General features: G+C 39.3%; 1 protein-coding gene across 2 annotated transcripts in view; it reads left to right on the plus strand.

Annotated features, from left to right (window-relative positions):
- The window catches only part of LOC140118356 (uncharacterized), a 315,197-nt gene that overhangs the window by 31,713 nt on the left and 270,012 nt on the right, over nt 1-13,472 (plus strand). For both annotated transcript variants that reach the window (XM_072136177.1, XM_072136178.1), the window contains exons 22-26: nt 1,313-1,458; nt 5,141-5,276; nt 5,666-5,806; nt 9,343-9,465; nt 12,413-12,625. In XM_072136177.1, coding sequence (XP_071992278.1) covers nt 1,313-1,458; nt 5,141-5,276; nt 5,666-5,806; nt 9,343-9,465; nt 12,413-12,625 — 759 coding nt within the window. The remainder of the gene's footprint in view (nt 1-1,312; nt 1,459-5,140; nt 5,277-5,665; nt 5,807-9,342; nt 9,466-12,412; nt 12,626-13,472) is intronic.

The raw sequence follows: 13,472 nt of genomic DNA on the forward strand, positions 1-13,472 counted from the left end.
CCGTGAATGTGGTTATCTTCTTATATTTGTTATCCATGGCCTCCTTCTAAAATCAACTCTTGATATTCTGCTAATTAGTCTGAAGAGCTCCTGGGGCTGTTAACAGAGCCCCTCCATGCTGCAACTTTACCCCCACCTCATTAGTATAACTAAAAAAGTTGATTCTAGAAGGAAGGAGGTCATGGATAACAAATATAAGAAGATTACCACAGTCATAGTGCCTGGATCTATGAGTAAGTGTCCCTGGTTTATCATGATGGATTTTCATGGTAGATTTCCTTTAAGATTATGTGGTTCAAGGTTGAGTTCTCAAAGATGGAAAGATGGAGACATGTCTTGTCTCAGAACAGCTTTGCAGACAAAAAGGTTCAGCTCTAACTATATAATATTTTATCTACATTGTTAAATACTCAAAAGACCTGTTTAATAATGCAAGTATCTCATCTGTATACTTTGGCACATGTATGCAGAAATGTCCATAAAGTTCTGATATTCAGACAGAACAAGTACAGAACCAGATTTGAATATTAGGTGCTGAAATTAACTACACTGGTTACTTCAAAATGTTGGGGGCTGTAGAGATATTTCAAACTATGGTACAAAAAGTGGAGCAATGCCTCTTAATGAACACAAAGAGTTGGAGATGGCTGTGGTTAAACTGGGGGTGCATCCATACACTGCTTTGTAGGCTTCTGGCTGCAGATGGGAGGGCATGTAGATCTCCAGGACCAATACCTGTCATTGCCTGCTTCTTTTTATAGCTTATATTGCACATAGCCTTTAATGTTGGCTTTGTAATCAACTGGGGAAGAAGGATTCACAAGATTTCTTACCAATAAAATCAATTCATTACCTATTTACCTTGTGTCAAGTTAGCAGAGATAATGAATTAAGTTGGACTTACCGTTACAGATCCAAGCTAAATTTTATTACTATATACTGGATCATTCAATTGCCAAAGCTACATGTTGCTGTTGGGAATCTACTTTATTTATACCAAACTGTGCAGGCTTCTTTAGTATGAAAACTGGTTGTTACTCTACACTAAATATTGAGTGATAGGTTTGTTGGCTTTTACATGGTCATTAATATGTTTGTACAATAAAAGCCCTCACCCTCAAAGCTACAAGGTCACACATTTATCATGCTCCTGTCCTCCTGCCAACCTTGTGCCGTATGCCATCATCTTTCAGGGAGAGATCATATTCCAGTGGTATATATCTAACAATCAGTCATTTATAGATGTTTTTTAACAGTAATTACTTACCAATTTACCTCTTCTAACATACAGTGGAAATGTTATATTCTGTAGGAATTCTTAAAGGGTTTAAACATGTATTCCTATTTATGGACAAAAGATGTTCATGCAGAATTTCAAGATTTTTTGCATGGAAAAGAGAGAATCAACACATTTTCAAGACAGGAACAAGCTGAAAATGAGCTGTCGTTAACAAAAGAGTAAGTGATTAAGTTCTGTTTCTTTAATCAATTTTAACCTCTCCGTATTATAATAATAATCTGTGTAACAAAGCATTTTTTATTTAATTGCCAGTAAGAAATTACTTTATATCTTCTTATTAGCTGTGTGGAGGACTTCTCACCTCACCTGACACCACTGTTTTTGGTGGCATATTTCTTTTCTGTTAATAACACAGTTTGTCATCTGTATATGTGTTTAATTGTTTCTTTTACAAATTCACAGGTATATGGACAACTGTATATATTCGTAGGCCAGAGCTGATGTGCACCAGACAGTATAGAGACAATAACATCCAGTTCCTTTTTTTTAAAATTCCTGTCAAACATTACAGGGAATTGTATAATTCATATATTACAATCAATATTTATCAGATATAACTTCCTACTTATTTATTGAGGAATCCAGAAGGCTTTAAAGAGAACCTGTCACCACATTTGCACATATACAGCAAGTGATAGTTTCCTATTGAGCTCTAGTATAAAAATAGTTTTGCTTAGATACACATAAATGGCCTTTTTATCTTATATTACCTGGCATCAGAGGGGGGCATATCCTGCTCAGCCGGCCCCTCCCATCAAATCCTCCCCATGCCTTATGCTGCCTTACTGGTGACAGTTTATGTCATGTGAGCAGAGTAATCATCTCAGGTAATTTAGCCCCTTAATAATATCAAACTCCTCTCCATCCTTCATGGGGGCTGCTGTGATTTCATGTAATGAAATGCATGGGGAACAGATTGCTATTATTAGAAGGCTAAAGGACCTGCGATGATGTCCCTGGTCACATGTCATGAATGTAACCCAAGGCACCTTGTTAAAAAATTCCCATTTGTATAGGTTTATATGTCTGTTGTTGAATATTAGCAGACAGTCCCTCATTTCAAGGAGGCAGTGCAGTGATCTGAAGAGACACAGAGATGTCAGTCAGAATAATGGGCGTGGTTCATTGGCAGCTAGGAAGAGAGAAGAGTCACAGACACCAGACATGAGTCCGAAAAGCTAATTTTCATATCAGAAAAATGTCTGTAAATAAGGTACAGTGCCCCACTGGCAGCTAATTTTAGGTGATATGTGGTAGCTTGTAACCCTTTATCAGCAGGCACTGTTAGTCAGGATGGTGACAGGTCCTCTTTAAAGTGGTTTAAAAAAAGAAATCAGGTTCCCAATGAGTTGTTAAAAAAAAGCTGTATTACTGACCTAGATGATCTTATGCCATAATTTCCTTATAATGTGTCAGATTTGGCTTAACTGGCTGCAGAGATTATATCAGGTCAAGAATTTGTGGCCATTTTGACACATTGGTGGGCCCAGTGCAAAGGTTACAAAAATACGCATCTCTATCCTTTTTGAGGGAAAACCATACAGTGAATTATATAAATATATATTTGTTTTTTCATGAGACAACACTAAATTAATACATAAAATGTGATATGCCCTCAATACACTTCCCAACACACAGCCATTAATGTCTAAACTAAGGGCAACAAAAGTGAATACAGCCCTAAGTGTAACTGGTCAAATTGTGCCGAATTAGCCATTTTTTCTCCTACTTCATACAATGTATGAAGTGTGAAAGGGGAACAGGTATGTTAAATTTGAAATCACTCTCACGCTTTCTTATACTGGTCACTGGAAGTTAAACATCAGAACAAAGAAAGGAATTTTTGCTCTACATAAAAATGGCTCAGGCTATGAAAATATTGCCAACACCCATATATCAATTTAACCTCTTAAAGGAAACCTACCATTTCAAATGGTCGGTGTAAGCTGTAAACACCGAGCACCAGCTCAGGGTGAGCTGGTGCCGGTGCTTAGTTTCGTTAGTGTTATAAACCGCGGTATCGCGGTTTTAACACTTTTTAAACTTTATAGCAGAAGCTTCTTTCGGCGCTGCACGCGGCCGTGCGCGCGCAACGCCTGCGGCATTTCCCATGTAGATCGTGCGCGCGCAGCGCCGAAGCAGTTTCTGCTATAAAGTTTAAAAAGTGTTAAAACCGCGATACCGCGGTTTATAACACTAACGAAACTAAGCACCGGCACCAGCTCAGCCTGAGCTGGTGCTCGGTGTTTACAGCTTACACCGACCATTTGAAATGGTAGGTTTCCTTTAAGTGTGACTTTATAGTATATCACGTTGCCTCATGGGCTGAGCCCTCTCCATAACCAGAGGTTGTTTGCTGCATATTGCAGCAAACACCCACCTCTAACAGCCGCGATTCATGCTTGTCCCCCCATGGACTAGACTTGACCCTAAAGTTGAGATCTAGGGAAGCATTTTGGATACTTACCCTAAACACTTGTGCTCCTCTGGGTCTCAACTCCCGCAATGACTTAATGTATATTTACTGAAGTTAATGATGCATCGTTCTTCCCTTTTCAATACCTTACTAATAGTTTCATACAAAGGTGTGTCTTGCCTCTTTTGAATGCATAATTGACATCCTCACAGGAAGGTGTGTCTGTAACCTACAACGTTCCCAGCTAATTTTGTCTATTTCTGATGACTTATCATTAGAATACTTCAAACTACAATGAGTCGAAACGTGTCAGTTTTTCACTTCCCTCATGGTACCATGATTATTTTTTAATGCATATCTATTAAATATATGTTTTTAAATAACCCAAGACATAACTATTTTTCTCAGGACTTTTTTTTTGCTGGAACTCCTACACATAATTCTCAACAAAGTATTGCCTGATTTTTTTCACTTTTCTTCAGCCATCTTAAACTCCCTTTTATTTTATTCAGTGCTTACAACCAGTACAACTTTCAATTGCCCTGTAAAATGAAAGTCTCAATGCCCCCCTGTCTTAGCCTTTGAAGTCCATCCTATTGTACCATCAGCTTAAAAGGGTTATGCAAGGATATTAAAAACTCTGCAGGGTATTAATGCAACATTTGGCAGCTCAGGGCATATTGGTGTGATTGAAGGGACCTGATCTTCTCAGTACAGCAGCTTGTATAAGATTGCAACTATCTGACACCCTGCTTGTAGCTAAAAATTATTCCCCTGAGATTCCCATATATTCAAATTTATACTTTTACCTTGTAACTAAGCATGGCTACAGCGAGTCCAGGTGGGTGTGACCTCCTGGGGCTGAGTCCAGCAGCTTCCTATCATATCTCTGTATGTCATGTGACCAGGGTGACGTCATCACAGGTCCTATAGCTTTTGTAGCATTAGGAACTGTACACTAAGCATATATGTCTTGAAATCACAGCATATTTTATCACATGAAATCACAGCAGCCTGCATGGAGAGGAGTAGAAGTCCATGGAGGCTGCTGTGATTGTTTTATGTGGTCAGATATGTACATGAGGTATAGTTTTCATATTAAGTAGCTTAAGGACCTTTGATGTCACCCTGGTCACATGACATTAGGCCATGCCCCGCTGGACTCGCTCCAAAGCTGCATAGATACCAGGCAAGATTATAACTACTTTTAGCTACAAGCAGGGTATCAGATAGTTACTAGAGCTCTATAGGAACCTGCCACTACCTGTATTTGTGAAAATAGTGGTGACGGCTTCCCTTTAATTATTGCCTGGAAAAAATTTGGTCAATGTCAATTTTCCCAGTCTGTTTCTTTTACAGTTTGTTATAGATGATAATGCAATATTTGATACTAATTACTAATATTTTTTTCATAATTCATTTAGTAATAATTCTGCAAGGGTAACATCTCAGAACAGCACATTAATAGCAGCAGAAAGAGCATTTATTGTGCCTGCAGGTACAGCAGTGACTGATGGACCATTGTTAGATGACTTTGACTTTGAAATCTCAGCTTATAAGGTTGGTCGTTATTACATTTCCATTAAATGACTGTAGTCTATTTTTAATTGGTACAGTATGTGTAGCTGTATACACATGCCATACACATTCTCAATTTGACATATGGTTCACAGAGAGGATGTTACAGGAATTGGTTTTTGGGAGTTGAAGTGTTTCATCTTTAACCTTTACCTTCTTTAACACAATTGTAGTAAACCCTGAGGGCAAAAGCAGCTCTGGGATTGTATCAGATTACTTGTTTACCATAATTCCTTGTTTTATGTGCAACTTAATGTGCAAGATAATTTTTGCAACTGTTATTAAGCAAAAAAAAAAAATCCCTTACATATCTTTACAAACACTTGTTGCAAACAAAATATCCTATAATGTTATTTTTTTTTTAATATTAGGATGCCAGAGACTCTATTCAGAATCTACCAGATCATCAGCAATGCAGATGGATTGAAGTGGATTTTCGTCCCATCAAGCAAGTTCTCAGTGCTTACGCCCTCCGATGGATGTGGACCTTTACAAAGTATCTAATAGACCAGGTGACTTACCTTTCTTGCTTTGGTTGCTGAAGCTTTAAAATCTGTGGGGGAGATTTACCAGTTCTCTGGCGTAGAAGTATTGAAATGATCACAATTTCTTGCGCACTGCAATAAATTGTGATTATTTTTGCGCCTATGCGACCACCACGCCATGTGGGCATGGAGGAGGAGTGGAGGGGCGCCTGCATACTTTTTAAAAACCTAAAGACATTTGTTTGTTTTTATGCAGGTCGGACATGGCGTAGTTTTTCCCTGAGGCATATACCTCTTGATGTATCTCCCGGAACAAGGGGGCGTTGCGTTTATCATACAACGGTGCCAGCATATGATAAATTCCCCCCTAAGTGTCCCAGGAATTACAGTTGCATATTTTGGGGTTGTCCAAAGGTTGAAAAACATGGCTGCTTTCTTCTGAAAATAGCTATTCCTCTGACCATGGCTGTTTTGTTGTACTGCAAATGAGGTCCAATAATGTGTATACGGTGGAGTTAAAATAATGGCACAAACCATGATCAGATGTGGCACTGTTTTTGGAAGAAAGCAGCCATGTTTTGAACCTCCAGTCAACCCTTTTAGATATTTAATTTGCCTACGGCTTATATCTACTGCAGTGAGCAGTGTGTCTGAAAGCCTTCTGAGGTCAGGATCTTTATCTCTTTCCATCCCTGGAGCATATTTCCCATGATGCATCCAGTATCTGAGGACATTAAATTATCCAGGGACTGTCTATAAAGAGTCAATAGATACTTTACCAGTCTCCTTTATCTATCAGCTCTCATTGATTTACACAAACTGCTTAAATAAGGAAGAGAGGCAGAGGAAAAAGAGAGACAAAGAAAACATATTTTTTAACAAAGTATACTAACAATTAAATTATTGTTATCATCTGCTTTATTGTTTCATGCCATAAATCAAAATGCTTAACTATGCTTTTAAGAAGTAGCAGGGCACACAGTTGTAACTTTAGATACTGTATGTGATTGTGTCCCCACAAAAAGGAAAATAAAAATGAATGCATCCTGTATAAATTTGAATGCCTGGTTCACGTTGTATTACTTGTTCCATTTTCTAGTTCTCTTTTTAATTGTAGTTTTTCTATAGTACAATTTTGGGTGTCACATATCCTACTGATGAACTTTTATTAACCCTTTCATTTTAGTATATTTAAAAAAATCAAGGACTATATACAAGCACACTTACCTGCGGTTGTGTGCCCCCTCTGACAGGATACGCTCTTCTTTTAGCTTTTCATGCCCCTGTTTTTACAAAAAAAGGCAATAAAAACTATGCAAAAGAGCCTGAGGGGTTCAGGGCTCCATTAACAGCTATGGAGCTATGAGCCCCTCAGGCTCATTCACATAATTTATAAAGCTTTTTTTGTAAAAACAAGGGCAAAAGAAGCTAAAAGAAGAGCAAATCCTGCCAGAGGCGGAATACACCAGTAGGTAAGTGTGAATGGTTTATATTACTTGATCCTGGTGGTATATTTCCTTTAAAGGGAACCTGCCATCAGCAATTGGCCTAATAAACCACTCCTTGTATATTGTCAAGTAGTTTAACACCTTGCAGTTTTTCTTTGTTTCTTTCATGGTCTAATGTGGTGGCATCATCCAGAAAATAAACAAAGTGTGATATAAATTGGTTGTATACAGTTAAGGAGGCGGAGAGCATAAACACTGATGTCATGGTGGGGATCTGTGAACGCCTCCTCCTCGGTGATTGACATCATGCATCAGACTTCAGGAGATCTAGATGATGTTTCTGAAGCAGGACCATCAATTACAGTGAAGGGGTTTTTCTGAGGAAGAGAGAGCTTGACTTCACTGTTAAAATCTCCTCCTCCATGACTTTATACAACCAGCTTACATCTCGCTTCAAAGTTGATTTCTTGGATGATGCCACCATACAGGGCCATAAAAGAAACACGATATGGAAGGTGTTCAACTGCTTGACAACATATTGGTAGTGGTTCATTAGGTTTATTTCTGCTGACAAGTTCCCTTTAAGCACTGAGTATGTGAGCTTTCCAATCCTAAGAATTAGTGCCAGTGCTTCGTTGTTGTAACACAGCAGAGTATAGGCTGTGGCGTGGCCCAGTGTCCTGCTACTTTATCTAACCTGATACGGTGGTTGCTAAGGGATTAATTTGATATTTGTAGATTGGCTTGGAGGATTGCTTTATTGTTTTTAAAGGGGGTATTCTGGTGTGTATTTAGTAGAGGTCCGACCACAGGGACCCTCAACAATGATGAGAACACAGGTTCCTTGTATCCATAAATGAATGAGGCAGGTGGTTGTGGTTGTCCATTCACTTTTGTAGCACTGCCTGTATCTGTACTTGGCTCTCAGACAGTCCTAAAGGAGGTAATGGAACTTCCACACAGGCATGTCACTCCATTCCTTCAAAAATATGAAGGCCCCCTTCACCTGATTATGCAATGATCTTTAATCATATGGAGAGAGGATATCTTAAAATGACCTGAATATGCTTTTAAATACAATAGTAGATGACAGGGGGGAAATACTGATAGCTTTTTAGTTTATGTGAAAGCCACTTTTTACTTCAGATTTTACATATATCTTACAAGTGTAAATATGAATGTCACTTACCTGCGGATGTAGACATTGGGAAAGATTTACTAATCTGTCCACCGCAGAATTATGTCGTAGTTTGCACTAAAAAAACTATCTGCACCACATTTATAAAGGGTTTAGACAGTTTTCTGCCTCTCCTACAACTAGCTTGACAAAGGGGGCATGACCCAAGCATCTGTGTGTGTGTGGCCTCTCACCAAAACGGTCCGTGCACCAGAAACACTGCTAACCCGACAGAATTGTGTCCTAACTTTCTGACGTAATGTAAGCCAACTAATAGAAGGCGCAGAGTACAACTATACAGTCTTAAATTAGACACTTCAATAAATCTGGTGCAGAATAAGGCTGTCTAATCTCTCTGCACTGTCTAACTTTAGGACACTTTTTATAAATCTTCCCCACTGTTTTCATAAGAAGCAGTTGATTAAACATGAAAATAAAAGATACAATATTATACACAACTAGTTGGCAGTATACACTGGTACTCCAAAAAGTTGTAGAGTTTAGGCTGCATTCACACGACCGCAAGGGGGACGTATATACGGCCAAGGTATATACGGCCAACGTGCGGCCAACGTGCGGCACTGTACTGCCCCGTACCCTCCACCTCTCCACCTCCACCTCAGCGCTCTCCCCCTCCACCTCTCCCTGCGCGCTGCAGTGTGCCCGCCGTGCTACCGTACGGCGGGCACCGGTCGTGTGAATCCAGCCTTATTTAAATGGTCTTATCTCTTGGCCATGTGTTGTTTATGATCCAGAATACAGAATACACAATTTTGGACACACAGGCCCATTTCACAGACCAGAGTTGTTTTAATTGGTCCTGTGAAGAAAACAAATCTCACATGGGATGATGTCCATGAAAAACACGCTATTTTACTTTGTACTGAATGTTTGTTCGTTTTGCTGGTTTTCTTACATATACAATTTCTTTATTGTAGACAACCACTACGTTAAAAAGCTTAGATTCCTTTTTGCGGAGAACTGAGCCTCAGATAGAAAGTATAACAGGGGATGAGCGGGACACAGGATCTTTCATGAAGATGATGTGTCTCTTTAATGAGGTAAACTCTTTATATACACACATATATATATTTATCCATAAATGAACTGTTCTGTTTTATCCAGATGTCATAAGTATTTACAGTGGGAAGACTCCTTTTCCAGTTGCACATTTTTTAACATCTCTTTGTCCTGTCAGTGAATGGTAATAATCTGAACATCCAAAAGTGAAATTCATCATGCTACAATGATGTTGGGTCCAGGGAATTCTCCATGAGTTACATTAAGCTGTCCAAAGCCAGGGCTAATAGATTTTATACTGATAAATTGTAGAAAAAACCTGGGCCATGGGATTTGTTTTGTTCTGGCAATGTCTTTAACTCTCAGCGGATTGTCTAGACTAGATACAAACATTTAGTTATGAGAAACATTGGTTCTCTACAGTTCTATGACCGGTGGATCCATTCCCTTTTTTTACCAATAAGCAGGCATTTATAGAATCATATATGATACTCACGTGCAAACATAGAATCTAGAATACAGACAGACTATTTTCAACCCAAACATGTTACATGTACTAAAATACATCCAAGGTTCAAGACACAAGAAAAATAATCATTTGCGAAGACCATGTAAAGCCAGTAACCACAAAACAACTAGTTTATATGAGAATGTCTCTTATTTGGCAAATTTGCCTACAAGTAGCTGTGATACCTGCAAAGGCTGAAAACTTTAATCACAGTCAAAAAGGGGTTCTTGATTTCGAAAGGGACCCTGAAATCGACCCAAAGCCAAGTTACCTGCAGGATGATTTACAAGTCATAAATAGTTGCAATAATTCATCCATTTTTGACCACAGTTGTAGGTTTCGCATCTGTGGTATGGCACTGTTATCATTATGGGAGACATGTTGGAGCTTTCAAATGCCTTTTAAACAAATAAGTGTATTCTAGTGACTGGACTTGATGTTGCTATACCTAGTCATGAGAAGAAAGGAAGTAGGCACTCACCCGTGAAGATTGCTTAAAATTGTTTCTTTATTTTAATTATTCTAAAAAGGTACTTGTGCCAAAACAGGGGAGAGTGGTTTCACTGGGGGTGCATGTCTTTGGGACAACTCGTTTCCCTGCTATCAGAGCACTTCTTCATACCAGGGTATGTGTCTTTGGGACAGCTCTTTTTGCCAGAAGAAGTGCTCTGGTAGAGCGAAACGAGTCGTCCCAAAGACACGCTCCCTCAGCGCACCCCCTCTCCCTTTGTTTTGTCGTTTAAGAATGTACATTATAAGAATGATGTAATAAAGGAACATATTTAAGCAATCTTCAAGGGTAAGTGCCTACTTTGTTTCTTCTCATAACTTGAATGTGTTGAAATAGAGTAAATCAAACTAAAAGTAAGAGCACCACGGAAGTAAATATACCGGAAACCCTAGCCTATTTCCATGAAATCCGTTTTATATGACGCATTACTCTGCATGGACATTCTGAGATAGTTCCCCTCTACCTATATTGCGGGAATGTCTTATTCATTATAGATATGGGACTCCTGCCACCCCTGCTTCAGTACATTAAACTAATATTCCTTCCAGAATGTGTCAATAAAGCTCTGAGCCGGGCAGATCGGTGAAGCATGTTTATTTTTGTTATAATTAAACAAATGAGGTATCAGTTCTGTTGGCAGGAGCTTAAGAGTTCCTTTCTGTTGACCTGTTTTGTTTCCGCTAATGTGATCTGCTTAACATAACTGGATGTGACTACAATTAGTACTGGCTGGCCTTTACTACAGTCATACATCAAGTCTTGCCCTCAGCACACATTAATTAGAGGATAAATCCTCATGCAGGGATGAGCTGCCAGTTCCCATGAGTAGCCAGAAAATACACCTACACTACAATCTCCAGGTTCATCAGACAGCAGTGCATTGTTTGAAATGTACATTTAACAGGATTTTTATAATAAATGAAGTATGAAATAAGCAGTTGTGCACACTGTACAAAGATGCATGATTAGTGTTGTAAAACATGTGTCGTATAGTATTTACAATATATACATATCACCCTTAGCAGCTCTGCATTGTCAGCTTTTACTATTGGTTTGTTCTCTGTGCTGAGTGGAAGTCACATAAGAGTCAGAGGACAAGTTTTGGTCATAGAACTACTCCAATATAGTTAACAGAAGTCAGCAATACAGAGTAGCTACTGGGGGATTGTGGTCCCTCCTTCTATATGACTGCAGGGTGTTCCTGTGGTTTGGGAATCAATATAATTTTTTGCTAAGGACATTGAATGGGTTTTCCGCCTATGTACACTCATCTCCTATGCATCCCTTAGTAAGTGTCTAATCCCTAGGGTTCAAACACTAGTTATCTAGATAAGTGGGTTAGGAATATATATAAAACATATAGGGGCACATTTACTTACCTGTCCATGAAGTTCCCGAAAGTGGATTGTCCGTGTATAATGCACTCTGCCGTGATCCACTAAGATCGTGCGCCCGATATCCTGCATGTGTCCATCCCCCGCTGAGGTCCAACAGAGTTCACCTTCTTCTTCCTGGTGCATGCAAGTGTTTGATCTTGTGACACAATTTGAAAATTAAATTCCGCGCTCAGTCTGAATCAGTCGGATCGTCCAACGGCATGCCCCCCGATTTCTGTTACATAAAAGCCAGCTCAGTAGCGCCAAAAACGATTGCGTGCAACAATCCTAGTGCAGACACCTGTTAAATATCTGTCAAAGCCATGCAATCCCGGAAAACATCAGAGAGTCCGACCAAAGTGCGCGTGTGGACCCTTAGTAAATAAGCCCCATTATGTTCACATCAAATCCTTATTTTTATGTCATATCTATGCATATTTTAGTTATTGGGATATTGGAATGTTGTATAGGTGTCATATATTAATATCTGCTAATATGTAAACTAGACTGGTTGACAAAAATGATTGTATACCATAATGTATTTTATGTCAGAAAATGTCTAAAATGTAATGCTTATATCTTTACTTAACAAGGTTTCTTCCAAGCAAGTTGAAATGGAGGTGCAGTTTGCTGTGTTGCAGAAGACAGTGACACTTTTAGGAAAGCATCAGATGTCTCTTCCAGCAGAGAGTGATGTTCTTTATAGGACAATGCCTGCACGCTGGAACAGTATGAAAACCAAGGTGTCACTTGCCAAGCAACGCCTGGGTCCCAGGATACAGCAGGAAGCTGACAGAGTCACCAGGGTAATTACTTTGACAAAGGCGCAATTAATCCCGGGATTGATTTTGTTGCAGAATATACATGGTTTATACAGATGCAACATGCTGATTAATTGGCCCTCAAGAAAGGTCTTTCTTCTCAGCTTCACTTTCTAATAACACATAAATATAACCCATTTATTTTACCATATAATTAATGGCTTCATACAAACATTATACATTATACTGGTCATCCTCAATGGAGCATCTGGATGTGCCAGTGTCAGTATTACTCTTGTCTAGCTAGAATTGGAGGGTGCCAAGATTTCAGCACTGTCCATAAACATCACACTATTGACTCTATAATCATAAGGCCATGATACATGCCACCAAGACACTTAGGCCCCATGCACATGACCATATGCTCTCCCGGGCCTTACCTGGGTGTAGCATATTGCTGGGTTCAGGAGGGATTAGGGGTGAGCGCTCCCCTCTCCATAGGAAGTCGGGTGGTCATGATGCTCACTGCACTATAGACCTGTGTGGGGGCTGTGATAGAACTGCAAAATGTGGGGCCATATCTCATCGGTCCCCATACGGTCATGTGCACATAAACATGAAGAATTCCATAGTAAAAATGTATAAAAAACATAATAAAAATACTGTTTAAAAGTAATCAGTAATTGTGGGATAAAACTTATTTAATAGCTGCCCTATTTTAAGGGCTAGCTCACACTCCTGCTAAAACTACCTTGATAGAAGAACACAATGGAAGCTAAAACCTGAATATGGAAGGAAGATCTGCAGGTCATGTTCTATACCCAGTAGGACTACATACACAGAAGGGTAGCTACCATTATTTATAGCTGTAAACTGACACAGGCTGCAGCGC

The sequence above is a fragment of the Engystomops pustulosus genome, chromosome 2 (genome assembly GCF_040894005.1).
Source record: "Engystomops pustulosus chromosome 2, aEngPut4.maternal, whole genome shotgun sequence".
NCBI lineage: Eukaryota > Metazoa > Chordata > Amphibia > Anura > Leptodactylidae > Engystomops > Engystomops pustulosus.